This window comes from Rhinopithecus bieti, unplaced genomic scaffold, assembly GCF_001698545.2.
Source record: "Rhinopithecus bieti isolate Rb0 unplaced genomic scaffold, ASM169854v2 scaffold_13577, whole genome shotgun sequence".
NCBI lineage: Eukaryota > Metazoa > Chordata > Mammalia > Primates > Cercopithecidae > Rhinopithecus > Rhinopithecus bieti.
This window is the reverse complement of record NW_016807867.1, coordinates 1,102,328-1,121,486: the sequence shown is the minus strand read 5'-3', so window position 1 is coordinate 1,121,486 and position 19,159 is coordinate 1,102,328. Positions and strand designations below refer to the sequence as shown.

At 41.1% G+C, this 19,159-nt stretch overlaps 1 protein-coding gene across 1 annotated transcript in view; it reads right to left on the bottom strand.

Annotated features, from left to right (window-relative positions):
* LAMA3 (laminin subunit alpha 3) overlaps nt 1-19,159 on the bottom strand; it is a 275,849-nt gene that overhangs the window by 173,350 nt on the left and 83,340 nt on the right. The window contains exons 8-10 of the mRNA XM_017883982.1: nt 8,766-8,856; nt 6,426-6,557; nt 4,715-4,777 (exon numbers count right to left, since the gene is read on the bottom strand). Coding sequence (XP_017739471.1) covers nt 4,715-4,777; nt 6,426-6,557; nt 8,766-8,856 — 286 coding nt within the window. The remainder of the gene's footprint in view (nt 1-4,714; nt 4,778-6,425; nt 6,558-8,765; nt 8,857-19,159) is intronic.

Below are 19,159 nucleotides of genomic sequence, written 5' to 3'. Positions count from 1 at the left end.
TCCTAAAAGACTCGAAGATTCAACTGAGTCCACCCTACTTACCAAGGAAGGAAAGTCTCATGCATTTTGGAAAGATTTTCTACAAGGGTTAAAATAGTAGCTAGTATGAAAAGTAGCCAAATCCCTTTGCCCTAAACCCTTAATTTTTCAAATAAAAGGTTAGTAACAAAGTTGTGGAATTATTTTTTTCTAATACAATAATTAAGAAAAAATTCACAGTAAATGAGAACAACTTTAGAGTCTTTACGTGATCTTTAACTTGTTCATATTTAAGCCAAACAGTTGCCTAATTTGACAAAAACAGCATTGGAAGTGAAGGGGTTTAGAATATGCCATTTCAGCATACTGACTGCTTCCAGCAAAGGCACTTTAGAAGCAGCAGATATAGGAAGCGTTCTCTGATCTCACTCTTTCTACCTAAAAGCAGGTCATAAAATTTCCCAGGGGAAAGGTGCCTGCCCTCCTTGTACCAGGAGGAGGGCATACTTATCACTGGAGACTGGGAGTCGACTGGATTGGATCTGCACCAAGAAACCCACTAAAATAACCCTTAGTTTCCCCCAGTGCCTCCTAGCCAGGGTCCCACAATGTAGAGCCACTAGCCCAAGCTCTGTTGTCTTGTCACACTCCATACTGCATTGTTCTTTGTGTAAACACGTACGATACATAGGCTTTGGGGCCTAATGGCTCTTTCTGGTCTTGATTTTCCTTCTAGAGACTCTCATGTACATGTCAAAATATCACATAAGTTTGTATGCTTTTTTGCTGTTAATCTGTCTTAGGTTCATTTACTTCTAGGCCCACCCATGGGACCTAAGAGGGTAGAACAAAGTTTTTCCTCCTTTTCAGAAGTGACAAGGACACATTCATGACAAGGGAAGCCTTGGAACCCAGGCTGGCACGAGCACCAACCACCCTGTCCGTCCATCACAGCTGCCATACAAGGTCCTAATGCCACAGCCCTGTAGGCTGAGAATGAATGCCACAGGGAAAGAGAATATTTTACCGTGAATTACAGTCTTGGCATTAAACGAGGTATTGAGATTCAGAGAGAAACTTGGGCTTTACCTTGGCATCAAGGTGCAAATAATTCTGATTAAAATAGAAAAAGAAAGAACATCCCACACCTCATCCCTAAGTCACAGTGATTATATTTCAAGAAAATCCCTTGAGTCCCTCTCTACTGCCAGAGTTCCAGACCTCATCTTTGTTTGCCTGGATTATTTTGAGAACTTCCTAAGGAGGCTCTCTGCTTCCTATCACTCTCCTTCTGATTCATTCTCCATGCTGGTGTCAAGAGTGATATTTCAAAAACATCAGCCTTTTCATATCACTTCCCAGTTTTAAATCCCTTGACAGTGACCCAATGTCTGCAGGACACAATACGAAGTCCTTCACATGTGACAGAGTAGATCCTTCAACATTTTCCAGGCTGCCAGCAACCCATGGGGCATCTTTGTGCAAATTAGAAAAAGGTGCCCCTTCCTCAAGATGCTTTCCTGTCACCTGCTATAAAATCATCATCATCAATATGGAAATCTGCAATGTCTTCCATAATTGCGGTGCCCCTTAGATGAGGCACAGCTGTGCTTTGCAAACCTACACATCTGAACTGGCTGCCCACTCAGGTCTTTTCTTATTCCTCTCGGTCCTCCCTTGAACTTCCTCTCTCTATCCCATGCTTCAGTCCCAATGACCTGTCTGCCATCCCCTCTCTCCTAGCCCCATGGCTTCTCTTCCCTGCCCCTCTGCCTGACTGACTCCTCTTCATGCTCCAAGACTCAGCTCAGATACCTCCACCTGCTGCTCTGGGGAAGCTCTTCCAGGACTCTGTCTCTCTCCTTTCTCCCCTCCCTCCCTCCCTCCTTGCCTCCTTCCTTCCTACCTTCACCCTGGCTGTAAGGCTGCCCCTCCCATATGCTGTCATGGCACTTAACTCCTGCCATTAGAACTGTTGACCGTCCTACGTCTCCTCAGACTGGGAGCTCCCAGGCAGGAGGAACTGTGTATCAGGCAGCTGCCTGGCAGTGACTAGCACAGCATAGGCACTTAATAAAAGTTTAATGAATGAAGATTATGGTAAATATTCAAGACTGCAACTCTCTTCAGTAGTCACCATTCCTTAAATTCTCCACAACTGGCATCTGTGCAGAGCCTCCAAACTGAGTTATGAGAATGTGCCTGGCCCTCTCTGAGCCTTAGCGGGCAGGTCTCTAAGCCAACGTGAATGCCCCACCCTGCAGAGCTGCTGTCCTCAAGTGGCCCAGTATCTGACACGAGACAGTCCCCCACACAGTGCAATAATGCACAGCACCATGGTTAGACTGAGGAGGAGTGTGGGTAGGGCAGAAGCAGGGAATGATGTCAGGACTGAGGTCCTGTTATAACTGACCTCCAGGGAGCCCTTGGCGCCACCCAGCAATCCCACGACTTTCCCAAGCCCATCCTCCCCCCTACATTCCTGGATGACTCTTATACCTTCTCCCTACTCAACCCCAAGTTCCCCTCTCCTGCTTCTTGCTCTCACCTTGTCTGTTATTCCACAGAGAAAACAAAAACCAGCCAGAAGAGAACATCCACGAGCTCCCACCACTGCCTCTGCCCACCCCTCCTCTGGCCCATGCATTCTACTTTCTCTTGTTTTAGTCTTTCCCTCTCAACAAAGAGCAACTTCTTCCTTCTATTTGCTCAACTGAAAAGCCTTGGAGTCAACCCAGAGCCCTCTCTTTCTCTCATATTCTACTTCTGGTCTAGCAATCCCCCAGCAAATCCTGTTGGTTCTACCTTCAGACGATATCCACAGTCTGTCCACTGCTGTCCTCTCTGCTGACACCACCTGGGTCTGAGCCACCATCATCTCTTCCTCATGGATTATGGAAAAAGCTTCCCATCAGGCCCCCTTGCTTCTTCTCTTCTCTTTTCCTGAGACTTTCTTTCAATACAGTGGACCCAAAGAGCCTTCTATATAACGTCACTTCTCTGTGCAAAAGTCTCCATGGCTCCTGTCTCATTTAGCGTAAAAGGGAAGGTCTCTCTAGTGGCTGACGAGGGCCTCCCTCCAGCCCTGGTGCCTTCCTTTCCTACCAGTCTCACCTTCCCTCACTCCACTTTCACACACCTGGCCTCTTTCTGTTCGCTGAACACTCTTGGCCCAGGGTTGCCCCTGCCCCAGGGACTTTGCACTTGCTCTTTCCTGTACCTGCTTCAGTGAGGCCTTCCCTGACTGCCCTAATTTAAATCTGTAAACTTCACATTCCCTAACCTCCTGTCTGCCTTGTTTTTCCAGCAGCACTTATCACCAAAGCTGTCTCCAGACCATACCTGAGTTACTATATTGCTGTAGAGCCTGAACTTCACTGCCAAGGCGAGCTCTTCAGAAACCATCTCCTCTGCTGGTCCACACCGTGCTATTGTGAGCACGAAACATTCAGCTCAGGCTGAGACTCAGCTATTGTGAGCACGAAACATTCAGCTCAGGCTGAGACTTAGCTATTGTGAGCACGAAACATTCATTCCTGTTCATCGTTATACAAATGGGAATGTCTGGCCAGGAGGAGGGGAACCCGTGCTCACACATGCCTGGCACTACCTCCTCCCCAGGGACTACCAGGCCTCTGCTGGCACCCTAGGGTAGGAGAGGCAAACTCAGGGGATGTGAGCATGAGTCAGATGGTGCCCAGTCGTGGGCTGTGTGCATGTGCTGCGTCCTTCCCTTGGTGCCGGTGTGCCCTTCTGAGAACCTGTGCATCCCTGCAGATGCCATAAAGGGTTTATGTAGGAAACTCCCCATGGCTCCAGAACCCAGCCCAGAGGACTGGAATCTTCTCACGTGAGTTAGTTTATACCTATGATGTGAATAGCTCCCCCTTAAAACTGGCACCCACGTTCGGAATACAACTCTGCCTCTCACAGTCTAATGAATTAGCTATTTTCCTTGCCTGGGTTTCTGTATTATATATGTTATTATCTGGGTCCCTCCACAGGAATATAAGCTCCAAGAAAGCTGGGAATTCTTTTCTATTCTGTTTACTGCTAAGTCCCCAGCAGCCAGAATGGTACTTTGCACATAACAGGGAATCTTAAAATATTTATGGAACGAATGATTAGGTAAATGTAACACCCACACCCTCTGGTACTCACCCCTCCACCCCCAGAGACTGCTTACTGCACACCACTGCTACTCTCTGCCAGGGGCTTGTTTGGGGGCTGCAGAAGCTCCTCAGCCTTCCTGAAGGGCAAGCCATAAGTGCCAGTGAATGCCCCAGAAGCACTAATGCCTCCATTAACGGCAGATAACTGCCATTACCTGCCATCGCACCTTTATCATGGTCCTCTCCACTCCCTGACTCTCTCCCTTCCTGGGATCGCCTCCCAAATAAATGACTTGCTCTCCATTCCTTTCTCAGGGTCTGTTTTCAGGGAACTCAAAAAAAGACAACAGACCACGGGCTGCCCCTGAAGGTCTTCGAGCAAGCTGGTGATATCTAATCCAAGCTCTGCACAGTTTCCTACGTCAGGTAGTGCCCTCGTAAGAGACAGGCTGGAGTGGGGACTGATGGGTGGGTAGTAGGTCAACTAGGAGACACCTGCAAGGCACCTACCATGCTCTAGGAAGGGAGACTTGGCCTTGGATGTGGCAGTGTGCACAGGAAGAAGGAAAAGAATAAGGGCATAACATTTTCACTGGAGTTAAACCAAAAGGGAGGTTACTTGCCTCTTAGATCTCCAGCTACTGGATCTTCTGGACTTGGAGTAGAAACAGGAAAAATGGGAATTTCTGTAAAGATAGTTTATTTAAAAATACAGAGGATGATTAAGGAGATAGTAAAGCAAAACACTAAGTTGTACTAACTAAGACGACACCCTCTGTCACTTAGTGAAAAGTAGCATATAGAGATTAAAGAAAGGCGATATTGCTATATCTCAAATGTGTTTAGTAACTGAAACCAGACTGGTCAGACACTCCCATTTGTATAACAATGAACAGAAATGAATGTTTCGTGCTCACAATAGCAAAGTCTCAGCCTGAGCAAGGATGAGTTTGGCTTCCTTAACATCTTTATTGGTTTTTTTAACATAAAGTCAAGGCTTTAAAAAAATGTTTTCTTTCATGTTTTTTTCCTGACATTTTGTTTATGCCATAAAACTACTTCAGGCTTCTTCCTCTTCTTCTTTTCACTAAAAAGGCAGACCAGGCATGGTGGCTCATGCCTGTAATCCCAGCACTTTGGAAGGCCAAGGCAGGCAGATAACCTGAGGTCAGGAGTTCGAGACCAGTCTGACCAACATGGAGAAACCCCATCTCTATTAAAAATATAAAATTAGCTGGGCATGGTGGCGCATGCCTATAATCCCAGCTACTCAGGAGGCTGAGGCAGGAGACTCGCTTGAACCTGGTGGGCAGAGGCTGCAGTGAGCCAAGATCGTACCACTGCACTCCAGCCTGGGCAACAAGAGCGAAACTCTGTCTCAGAAAAAAAAAAAAAAAAAAAAAGGCAAATATAATTTCGTTCAGCCTTCTATCAAGACACACAGATTCAACATTGATAAAATTCTGATGTGGTGTCTCATCAACCAAAGTAGGACAATCTCCACAGAGAAAGTGGGTGCAATTTAAACAATTACCTGAGGTGGCAGATGTGAATGAGAACATATAAGTTACCCATTCATGTGAGTCCTGCCCCCATGTCCTCACAACTCAATATGAGTTTCCTATGATGGCTCTGCAGGAGTCAGGAGGGTAGGGCCAGGAAACATCTGATAGAGTGATACAGAGAGACAGGCTCTCCTTGAGACAGTGTTTCTTTGTCCTAAGCCCAAAGTGCAGTTTTCCCACTGCTGCACAATAAACAGAGCCAACACGCATCACGGTTTGCGTAGCTGGTTTCACAGATACTCCTGTTTCATGCTCTACAGTGTTTCTGACAGACACATATTTTTTTCTCTTGGTGATGCTGAGATGTTCACTTAGATCACTGCAGTGGGGTGGAGTAGGCGTGCTTAAAACTTGGCCTCTTACACAGCAGGAGAGAGGAAACATGTCTCCCCGGGCTCCTAAAACACAGCACACACTACATGCATGCAAACAAATATCTGGAAGCCCATGATATTTTCCCTCCGTTTAGGAGGAAAAATCACACACATGGATTATTAAGTTGAAATTGCAAAATATTTGACCTTTTTGACCTACTGAGATGGCAATTTCTATGGTACAACGTAACACTTTGGAGATAAGTAAGACTATAAAGTGTACTAATATAAAATTTGTGTTCCAAACTTTCAGAAACACTTTTACATAAATACAACTCATCTGGCCCCATTTCTGTCTCTCCTTCCCTACCTGTCCACCATGCCTCAGAGGTTAATGCACAAAAGCCAGCTCTGGACCAAAAAGGGTGGCCTCTTGTTCCGCAGCAGGTACTTACTCAAGCAAAATGGAAAATTGTAGTATCCAACTGCACACTTCTCACAGTTGTCTCCATGGAAATTTGGCTTGCACTGACAGCGGCCTGAGCCCTGTTCACAGCCATCCGCATGCTCAGGGTCACAGCTGCAGGCTAAGAGAAATCCAGTTTTCAAAGGATCAGTCCTTCACTGCACTTAACAAAGTAAATATGTTCCAACACTTCCCAGCAAACGTTCCACACTTGATCATTGGTCTATAGGTATTCTTGAAAGGGCACAGCCTATTTCCCACCTCACACCTGATTGATGGTTCTCACTGCCTGAAGCTCATGAGCTGTCAGAGATCAGCTGTAATGAGTGTCCACACAGAAGTTCTCATGGATGTCATTTATCCCACTGAGCACTGCCCAGCTCACTGAGTCAGAGGCAAGGCCTGCACAGACTACAGTGAGAGGGGCTGGGGGTGTGGTGGGGGTGTATGCCTTAGCGCTGTTGGGCACAGCCCTTTCTAGCTATGAACCAACTGTGAATGTCCACAAAGTGGTCATCAATACACAGTTATGATACAGGCACAAGTGTGGAGTGCCTAGACATGGAGATATAATCTGTGGACAGCAGACCAAGACCCATAACCCAAATGTTAATTTGAGTGAAATGGCTTACTGAAGGCAGCTTTTGTAACCAAAAATGATTATCAGGCACGATTATCAGGCTTGCACTGCAGTAAGACGTAGTTGAAGTATAAGAAGTTTGTTGACCTCCCACTTGGGGGCCTCCCTTGACCTGGCAGGTGCATCCTGGACAGGGAAAATACTGTCACAGCTCATCTGAATACAATTCCCATGAAGACCTGGGTGACCTGGCATCCTGGTACCCTTTGCTTAATTTGCTTAGAATTCATGCGTCCTACTGATCCTTCACGCCAAGCCTCTAATACCTCTGTGGACCACTTCAATGATGAAAAAACTAGAAAGGTGATGAAACAGTGAGGCTCCTAATGAGGTACAATTACATTGGCAATGTCCTCTTTTCCTTTCCCTATGCCTATTCTTTGTAGGCACAAGACAGGCGATGGACATACTTTGCAGCATGATGTGGAAGAAGGAAAAAAAGTGAAAACACATTTTTTTAGCAACTAAGAATGCCCTAGAGAGAAGTAAATCCGTCTACATATTCCTTGGACTTTAATGCCCTCAAATGTTAATGATATGATTAATCATGGAGTGGGCACAGGATTGACTTCAGGACTGGAATTGCTTTCCAACTGTGACCATCAGGCAACTTAAAAGAACAAAGCATTGAATAGGGTATAGGTTGCACATGTAGGGAAAAGTCTGTAAATCTGACACAAGATTCATAATTCTACAAGAAAAAAACTAGAGGCATTCTGTGTAATAGAATAGTTATGGCACAGTCATGTCAGACAAAAAAAAAACTATATCCTGGATCTAGCAGTTAGTGGTTTTGTCACCTAGCCTAAATTAGATGACAAAACATATTGTTTGGTTTCTCCGTATCTAAAAATGAGGATAATAATACAATGTCCTATTTGTTGTGATAATTACACAAGACCTCTGTGAAAGTGTTTAGGTAATGCCTCACATATGGCAAGTACTCAACAAATATTAGCTATTTTAAACAATATGACTATTATTAAATCCTTATGAACTCATTACTATGCTGTCTTGTTCTAATTCACTTGTTGTTGCTGTTGTTGTTGTTTTTGAGACATAGTTTCACTCTATCTCCCAGGCTGGAGTGCAGTGGCACGACCTTGGCTCACTGCAACCTCTGCCTCCCAGGTTCAAGCAATTCTCATGCCTCCACCTCCACAGTAACTAGGATTATGGGTGAGCACCATCACGCCCAGCTAATTTTTTTGTATTTAGTAGAGACAGGGTTTTTCACCATGTTAACCAGGCTCGTCTTGACCTCTTGGCCTCAAGTGATCCACCTGCCTCAGCCTCCCAAAGTCCTGGGATTACAGGCATGAGCCACCACCTCTGGCCCAAAAATTGAAATTATTAGAGATCATAGAAACATGTCAAAACAACAGAAAATGGAGAAACTAACATTTATCACAGGGCTAATATGTGACAGGCCCGGTGGTAAGTATTTTATTACATGCTTTTGATTGCGTTTTATTTAATCTTATGAAATATATTATCATTTCCATTTACATGCAATAAATCCAAAATTCAAAGAGACTGTGTAAGTGACTGAGGTCACATAGCGAGCAGAACTAATACTCTGAAGAGAGAAGGCATGAAGGAAGTTATTAACTGATCCAAAGTTAGCCTGATGACTTCGTTGAGGCAGTACACACAGACTAAGATACACCAACTTGAAATGAAACTTACGGATGCAGCCATCAGGGGCATCCACTGGAACCCCATAAGGGCGGTAATAGCCCTTAGCACACTGTTCACAGTTTACTCCCGCTGTGTTGTGCTAGAAAGAGACAAAAGAAACTTAAAAGGAAGGGTTCTGGGGAAGTTGATTCTCCTTATTTTGTGCTACTCATGCAGAGGAATAATTCTGTCATATACAATTGTAATTTTGAAGTCACTGAAATTTAAAAAAAAAAGCATTAATCTTGACCTTGACCAAAATTTACCATAGGATTGGCTTAATCTTGGCTAAGGAATTTTTTTCTTATTGGGAGAGGAAAGGAAACATTCCATCTACTGGACAAGCCCAGGCTTTATCTCTGATTGAAGAATTTGCTTTAATGAAGCACCTGACATGTGAGTGAGAAAACACTGAAGACGACTGTTCTCATAGCCTCATTCAGAAGAACTGACGAATGGATAACGAATCGCCTGCAGTTTAACCCAAGGATCATGTGTGCATTTACATCTTCTCCAATTTTGGAAGGAATAACATATACAGATCCTTGTCTCTCTTCGTTCTAATTTTATCTGTGCTTTAGTCATAAAACCTTTTCTGAATACTTCTGTTTCATGAATGGAAAATGGAGGCATAAGTCTCATACACGGAGCTCTTTTTTTTTTTTTCTTGAGACGGAGTCTCACTCTGTCGCCCAGGCTGGAGTGCAGTGGCCGGATCTCAGCTCACTGCAAGCTCCGCCTCCCAGATTCACGCCATTCTCCTGCCTCACCCTCCCAAGTAGCTGGGACTACAGGCGCCCACCACCTCGTCTGGCTAGTTTTTTGTACTATTTTTAGTAGAGACGGGGTTTCACCGTGTTAGCCAGGATGGTCTCGATCTCCTGACCTCGTGATCCGCCCGTCTCAGCCTCCCAAAGTGCTGGGATTACAACACGGAGCTCATTTTAAAGTACAATACTAGGCAGCTCTTTCCAGTTCATGGTTAATCCTTGTAATTGCCACAAAATTAAATTACCCAACATGCATCATCAGTTTCCAAGAACTATGGATCTAGCGCATTTCTGCCTCTTTTGCTCTAATTTGGAAATAATTAGGAGGACAATGTTCTTTCATTAATGAAAAGAAAGGCAATAAGAAGTTAACAGAACAAAAACACACTTTGACCCACACAAAAGTCTGCACAGAAACACAGAGGGGAGAACAAAGATCCATTCTGTATCCTCTCCTGTTTTAGATAATTTTATTAACTACAGACTTTTCTTTATTACCACTCCTTTTCCCATAGGCTAAAATCTGAATTCACTTTACTGCTGAGGTCTAAAACCACATTGGCCACTTCTGTGACTTGAAATTTACATGCATAAACATGGTGGGTAAATCAGAAACAGCTGTGGCTCACCTTCCCCTCCAACATCAATTAACCCTCACATCTGTTGTTTGCCACTGTTTCTTACCATAGACAGAGGACATTAGGTTAACTTTGGCTCCCAAATCTTTTATTGTTGGAGTGGGAAATGAAAAAATGTTCTCTGAATTGGGCAGCCCAAGTTTCCCCCTCTACTACAAAGTGGTTAATAAAGTACCTGCTACAGAGAAATTATATTTTTAAGACACAAAGGATAGCAATGAAAGACTGAAAGAGAGCAACAAATTAGAGTACTCTGTAGAAAGAATAATGCCTGTAGTTTGCCTTGAAATCTCAGTGGTTCTCCAGAATATCTGCACACCCTGAGGGCAAGACACACCACGTTATCCATGGACACCATGGTCCTGGTTGGACCAAGGCCAGGTCGAAACCCAGGGACAGTGGTGATGACCCAAGGACATCCATTCCTCTATCCACCCACTAATTCATCTTATCTCTTATGCATTTCAAAACAAATTGCAGCTATCAGTCACTTTCCCCTAAATACTTCACCATGCATTTAACTAGCTGGAGTTCAATATTTGTTTACAGGTTTTTTCTTCTGTTTTAAAGGACAGTTTTTTAGGACATATTGGAGGTGTGGGAGAGGTGATCTTGTTGGGAGCAGTGGGAACTTGAAGTTGCATTTGCCTGACACTTAAGAGCAAACCCCAACTGCCCAAACTAACGAGGGTGCTAATGGAATCTGCACAGGTAGCAAGCCCGACTCCTCCCCACCTTACTTAGTCCGTCCTTTGGCACTACTGAGGGAGGCTTTCTATGGAATGCTCACCTACAACCAGGCCCTGCTCTGATCAGCTTTAGGTCTGAATTCCTTCAAGAAGAACTTTTCCAAGTTGCTTTTCCGCCTTCAAGCAAATCCTCCATCCCTCTGCCTTTCTGTCTTTCTCTCAATTCCTTCACCACTCTGTTGCTGGCTTCCATTTCTGTGAATCTCAAGCACGCAGAGACTCTGGGGTGGCCCATTCACCAGTCATCCTCTCTCTGGAGGAGTTTCCTTACTTAGGCCTATAAGGCCCGATATGATCTGGCCTTTGTCACCCTCCGGATTCATCAACCCCCTACTCACTCCCCTCCAGCTACACTGGGCTCCTTGGGAAGGAAAGGGAAGAGAGAAGAAGGGAAAGGAAGGGGAAAATAAAAGAAAAATTAAAGTCTGGAAATAGTGAAACCAACATAACAAAGACACAACTAGGGAGTGAGTTTAAGACTTAGATCAGTCCAGGTGCAGTGGCTCACGCCTGCAATCCCAGCACTTTGGGAGGCCGAAGTGGGTGGATCATGAGGTCAGGAGTTCAAGACCAGCCTGACCAACACGGTGAAACTCCGTCTCTACTAAAAACATAAAAATTAGCCGGGCATGGTGGCACGCACCTGTAATTCCAGCTACTCAGGAGGCTGAGGCAGGAGAATTGCTTGAACCTGCGAGGAGGAGGTTGCAAGGAGCCGAGATCACACCACTGTACTCCAGTCAGGGTAACAGAGTGAGACTCTGTCTCAAAAAAAAAAAACTTAGATCAGAAGTCACATCTCTATGGAAGAGGTGAAGGACTTTGTTTTAGTTCATGGAGATAAAGTATCTTCATGCATCATCTCAAACAACAGGGATAATCTTCAATCTTAGTTAAGAGCATCAATATTTAACCAAAGGGAAAGAAATCAAGAAGGAGTCAATCCAAAAATTTTGTGCTTCTGGCGGCTTCTTCTTTCATTACTCTTTACTCTCAACATTTTATCTTGAAAAATTCCCAACTTTACAGTGAACACCTTTACACCCTACACAATTTGTTTTTGTCAAAACAAATTGCAGCTATCAGTCACTTTCCCCTAAATACTTCACCATGCATTTAACTAGCTGGAATTCAATATTTGTTTACAGTTTTTTCTTCTGTTTTAAAATTTATAAGTGCAAAAAACTTGTAAGTGCAAAACTATTAATTGCACATCCACTGAGTCAAGACAAATGCATACATCTGTGAAACCCAATTCCTTATCTAGATATAGAGCAGTTATCATTACCCCAAAGTTCCCCTTTCCCCTTCACAGTCCATCCCCATCATCAACTCTTCAGAGTCAACCACAGTTCTGATTTTCTCCACTATGGACTACTTTTACCTGTTTCAGAATTTCATTCAAATGGCCCTGATACTTGTGTGTGTGTGGTTTTTTAGTCGTCATTCACTCGGCATAATGTTTTTAAGATTCTTGCATGTCGCTGTGTCCATCAGTAATTTCTTCCTCTCTGTTGCTCCACAGAATCCCATTCTATAGTTATGCCCGAGTTTCTGCATCCATTCTACTATCGTTGGTCACCTGGGCTATTTCTAGTTGGGGGTATTTGCATAAAGCTGCTATAAACTTTTTGAAAACAAACATTTCCATTTCTTATGAATAAATGCCTATGAGTGGAAATTGTGAGTCATAGGGTAGGTGTACGTTTAGTTTTATTTTTTTTAAATGGCCGTTTTCCCAAAGCAGTTGTACCATTCCGCATTGTTATCAACAATGCATGAATAGGTGTGGTTATTCCATATCCTCACCAAAATGTGATGTTGTCAGCCTTTTTAATAAGAGTCATCCTTTAAAGCTGAGGAGAAAACAGTAATCCTGGGGAGTATGTAGTGGTATGTCATTGTAATTTTAATTTGCATTTCTCTGATGACTAACAATGTTAAGCTCTTTGATGTACATTTACTGGCCATTTATTTATCTGTTTTTGTCAAGTAACTATTCAAATCTTTTGAATTTTTTTGAGGTTTTTTTTTTTTTTTATAACTGAGCTGTGGAAGTTCTTTATATATCCAGGATACCAACCATTTGTCAGGTTTATGTTGTGTGAGTATTTTCTGTCTGTGACTTGCCTATTCATTTTCTTAATAGCATGTTTTGTTTTGAACAGAAATTTTTAATTTTGATAAAATATAAATTGTCAATTTTCATGGTTATTGCTTTTGTGATGTAAGAAAACTTGGCATATCCTCAAATCACAAAATATAGTTCTATATCAATTTAATTTTTGTGTATGACTTGAGGTAGGGGTTGGGGGTTTTTTTTTGTTTTTGTTTTTTAAGTATCCAGTTGTCTGAGAACCATTTGTTGAGCAATCCTCCCATTGGATTGCTTTGGTGTTTTTATCAAAAACCAAATGTCAGGCCAGGTGCTGTGGCTCATGCTCATAATCCTGACACTTTGAGAAGCCAAGGCAAGAGGATTGCTTGAGGGCAGGAGTTCAAGACTAGCCTGGGCAACATAGCAAGATCCCATTTCTAAAACACAAAAAACTTTTGTTTAAATTAGGCATGATAGTGCCTGCCTGTAGTCCTAGCTAATTGGGAGGATGAGACAGAAGGACTGATTGAGCCCAGAAGTCTGAGGCTGCAATGAACTATGATCACATCCCTGCACTCCAGCTTGGGTGACAGAGTAAAACCCTGTCTCTGAAAAAAAAAAAGAAATAAAAAATCAAATATCTTTAAAAGTGTGGGTCTGTTTCTGTGCTCCCCACTCTGCTATATTGATCTTTTTCTATCCTTATGTCAGTATCACAATATAGCGTTTTCATTACTGTAGCTTTATAGTTAGTACTGAAGTAAGATTATGTAAGCCCTCCAGCTTTATTCTACTTTTTTAAGACACCTTTGGACAGTCTAGGACATTTACACATCCACATAGATTTTAGAATCCACTTGGCAACTTCTATCCAAAAGCCTGCATTAAATCAACTTGGGAAGATCAACTTGGGAAGAATCAACAAGTTAACAATACTGAGTCTTCCAATCCATAAACCTTTACACCTTTCTGTTTATTTAGGTCTTTCTAGATTTCTCTCAGCAATTATTTTAGTTTTAGTGTGGAAGTCTTGCATGCCTTTTGTTAAATGTATTCCTAAGTATTTCATGTAATTTGACAATATTTTAAATTACATTTTTACATTTTCCTATTGTTTGCTGCTAGCATATAAAATACAATTAATTTCTATATTATCCTTGTATCTTGCAGTCTTACTAAATTCACTTATTAGTTCTGGTATTTGTTTTGTATATTCCTTAGGATTTCTAAATAAAACATCGTATCATCTGAAAACATAGTTATACTTCTTCCTTTCCAATCTAAATGTCTCTTTTTTTTTTTTTCTTGCCTTATTGCAACGGTTAGGATCTCCAGGGCATTGTTTAACACAAATGGTGATTGCCTTGTCCCAGTATTTCAAAGAAAAAAGTTCAATATTTTATCATTAATAGGCTGTTAGTTGTCATAGGGTTTTCAAAAATGCCCTTTATCAGATTACAGAAATTCACTTCTATTCCTAGCTTGCTAAGAGTTTTTATTATAAAATAGGTATCAATTTTGTTTAATGGTATTACACAATTGTTCTCCTTTATTCTATTAATATGATAAATTACACATTGATTTTTGAATGTTCAATCAACCTGTTTTCCTGGGGTAAATCTTACTCTTCATAATGTATTATATTTGTTATATGTTGCTGGATTTGTTTTCATATTTTGAATCTATGATCTTCGTGACAGATATTGATCAGCTATCTTCTTTCACGTGGTGTTTGCCAAGTTTTGGTATTAAGGTTATGCTGGCCTCATCAAACAAGTTGACAAGTGTTCTCCCCTCTGTCTTCTGAAAGAACTTGTATAAGATTAATGTTGTTTCATCTTTAAATGTTTAGAATTCACCAATAGAACCATCTGGGCCTGGAATTTTCTTTGTCAGAAAATTTTCATAATGAATTTAACTTCTTTCACAGATAACATCTATTTGGATGTTCCACTTCATCTTGTATCAGTTTTAGTAAGTTATAGTTTTCAAGAATGTGTCCATTTAATCTAGGTTGTCAATTCTGTTGGCATAAAATTGTTCATCGTATTATTTTATTTTCCTTTTAAAGTCTATAGCCTGTAGCCACTGTAGTAACACACCACTTTTATATATGAGATTGCTAATTTGTAATCTTTCTTTTTTCTTGATCACAATAACTGGGAGTTTATTAATTTTGGTGACCTTTTCAAAAGACAGATTTTGGCTTTATTGTTTTTCTCTATTGTTTACCTCTTTTCTCTTTTGAATTCTTTTCTCTGTTAAATTTTGTTGAATGTATTGCTTTCTTCCTGCTACTTACTTTAGGCTTACTTTGGTCTTCTTTTACCAGCTTCTTAAGGTAGAACCTTCGGATATTGATTTTAGACTTTTTTTCCTAACACAAGCTTAAAGCTATGAATTTCCCTTTAAGTACTGCTTAGCTGCATCCAACAAATTTTGATGTGTAATGTTTTCATTATTATTTAAATTGAAATATTTTCTAATTTCCCTTCTAACTTCTTTGACCATGGCTTATTTAGAAGTGTGTTGTTTCAAATATTAGCATTTTTCCAGTGATCTTATTCCTGTTGATTTCTAATTTAATTCCACTCTGGCCAGAGAACATAGTATAATTATATGACTTCAATCATTTTCAATGTAATGAGATCTGCATTATGGCTACACTTGTATAATAGCCTATCTTGGTGAATGTGCCATATGCACATAAAACGAATACACAGTCTTCAGTTGTCAGGTGTACTGTTCTATAAGTATCAGTTAAGGTAAAGTGTATGATAGTGTTGTTCAGATCATATGTCTTTGCTGATTTTTTGTCTAGTTTTATAAATTGCCAATAGGATGGTATTTAAATCCCCAACTGTGATCATAGAATTGTCTACTTTTCCCTCTAATTCTGTCAAATTTTGCTTCACGTATTTTAAATTTTTATTATTAGATGCAAACACACTTATGATTACTGTCTCCCTGATGAATTTACTTTTAGCATTATGAAATGTCTTTATTTATTTGTGTCAATGCTTTGTCTTAAAGTCTACTTTACCTGATATTAATATTTTTACTCTATCCTTCTAATGTTTAGTGTTTACATAGTATATTTTTTCCCATTCATTTACTTTCAACTTGTCTTTATATTTAAAGGTAAGTACTTGTAAACAACATAGTTGAGTCTTGCTTTTTTATTCATTCTTATATGCTTCTGCCTTTGAATTGGAGTGTTTAGTCCATTAACATTTTGTGTATTTTTGATATAGCTGGATTTAGGTCTACCACTATTTGTATCTATTTTCTGCTTGCCCCTTCCTTTTGTGTCTGGTGTGTGTGTATGTGGTTTTGTGTGTGTGTGTGCTTGCGCACGTGCGTGCATTTCATCCCCTGTTCCTCCATTCATCTATTTTTTGGATTATTTGAATGTTTATAAAATTATCTTTAAATGTATCTATTGGCCTTTTAGCTGTACCTCTTTGCATTATTTTGTCAGCAGTTGTTTTAGGGGCTACGATGTATATCCTTCATGGCTCACAATCGAATTAGAGTTAATACTGTATTATTATTTATGCTATTGCTGCATATGTATTATATTTACATGCATTTTATAAATGCCATGAGACGTCATAAATTTTGTTGTAAGCAGCCCTACATACTCTAATTTTTCCAGTTATATTGAAGTATTATTTACAAAATATTCTTTTATTTTCCTTTTCCATTATTTATTCTCTCCTCTAAAACATTTACAAATGGGATTGAGCAAAGGAAAATAATTACAGATCACTGTATTACCATAAAAGGGCAGATATTTGGAAATAAGAGGGGTTGGGAAGGTAGGTAGTTTCCTAAAATTCTTTTTTCAAAAAAAAAATTCAACTCTAATTTTAGATTTGGGGGTACATGTGCAGATTTGTTAGCTGGATATATTGCATGAGGCTCAGCTTTGTTATATGATTGATCCTGCCACCCAGGTACTGAGCATAGTACCTAATAGTTAGTTTTTTGACCCTGTCCCCCTTCTTCCCTCTCCTCTCTAGTAGTCCCCAGTGTCTATTGTTGCCACCTTTATGTCCATGAGCACCCAGTGTTTAACTCCCACTTGTAAGTGAGAACATGTGGCATTTGGTTTTCTGGTTTTGCATTAATATGCTTAGGATAATGACCTCCAGCTGCATCTATGATTTCATTCTTTTTTATGTCTGTGTAATATTCCATCACGTATATGTATCACATTTTCTTTATCCAACCCACCACTGATAGGCACCAAGGTTGATTCCATGTCTTTGTTATTGTAAATAATGCTCCAATGAACATATGAGTGCATGTGACCTTTTGGTGTAATAATTTATTTCTTTTGGATATATGCCAAGTAATAGGATTACTGAGTTGAATAGTAGTTTTATTTTAAAGTCTTTGAGAAATCTCCAAACTGCTTTCCATAGTGGCTAAAATAATTTACATTCCCACCAACAATGTATAAGTGTTCTCTTTCCTCTGCAACCTGGCCAGCATCTGCTGTTTTTTGACTTTTTAATAATAGCCATTCTAGCTGGTGTGAGATGATATCTCATTGTGGTTTTGACATGCGTTTCTATGATGACTGGTGATATGGAGCATTTTTTCATATGTTTGTTGGCCACTTGTATGTCTTCTGCAGTGTCTGTTCATGTCTTTTGCCCATTTTTTAATGGAGTTATTTGTTTTTTGCTTGCTGAACTATTTAAGTTCCTTATAGATTCTGAATATTAGACCTTTGTTAGATGTACACTTTGCAAATATTTTCTCCCACTCTGTAGGCTGTCTGTTTACTCTGTTGATAGTTTTTCTTCTTAGTATAGAAGCTCTTTAGTTTAATTAGCTCCCATGTGTCAATTTTTTGTTTTGTTGAAGTTGCTTTTGAGGACTTGGCCATAAATTATTTCCCAGGGCCCATGTCCAGAATGGTGTTTCCTAGGTTTTCTTCTAGGATTCTTATAGTTTGAGTTCTTATATTTAAATATTTAGTCCATCTTGAGTTAATTTTTATATGATATATGGTGAAAGGTAGGAGTCCAGTTTCATTTTTCTGCACATGGAGAGCCAACTATCTCAGCACCATTTATTGAATAGAAAGTCCTTTCCGGCCGGGCGCGGTGGCTCAAGCCTGTAATCCCAGTACTTTGGGTGGTCGAGGCGGGCGGATCACGAGGTCAGGAGATCGAGACCATCTTGGCTAACAAGGTGAAACCCCGTCTCTACTAAAAATACAAAAAACTAGCCAGGCGCGGTGGCGGGCGCCTGTGGTCCCAGCTACTCGGAGGCTGAGGCGGGAGAATGGCGGGAACCCGGGAGGCGGAGCTTGCAGTGAGCCGAGATCGCACCACTGCACTCCAGCCTGGGCGACACAGCCAGACTCCGTCTCAAAAAAAAAAAAAAAAAAAAAGTCCTTTCCTTGCTGGGTGTGGTGGCTCATGCCTGTAATCCCAGAACTTTGGGAGGCTGAAGCAGTTGGATCACCTGAGGTCAGGAGTTTGAGACCAGCCTGGCCAACATGGTGAAACTCCATCTCTACTACTAATAAAAAATTAGCCAGGCATGATGGCATGCACCTGTAGTCCCAGCTATTTGGGAGGCTGAGACAGGAGAATCGCTGGAACCCAGGAGGCAGAGGTTGCAATGAGTCAAGATCATGCCACTGCACTCCAGCCTGGGTGACAGAGTGAGACTCCATCTCAAAAAAAAAAGAAAGTCCTTTCCTCATTGCTTATTTTTGTTAACTTTGTTGAAGATCAGATGGCTGTAGGTGTGTGGCTTTATTTTTGAGTTCTATATTCTGTATAGTTTGAAGTCAGGTAATGTTATGCCTCTGGCTTTGTTCTTTTTGCTTAGGGCTGCTTTGGCTATTTGGGCTCATTTTTCATTCCATACGAATTTTAGAATAGTTTATTCTAATTCTGTGAAAAATGACATTGGTAGTTTGAGAAGAATGGCATTGAATATGTAGATCGCTACAGGCAGTATGGCCATTTAAATGATACTGATTCTTCCAATCCATGAGCATGGAATGTTTTTCCATTTGTTTGTGCCATCTGTGATATCTTTGAGCAGCGTTTTGTAGTTTTCCTTATAGAGATCTTTCATCTCCTTGGTTAGACGTACTCCTAGGTATTTTGTTTCTATG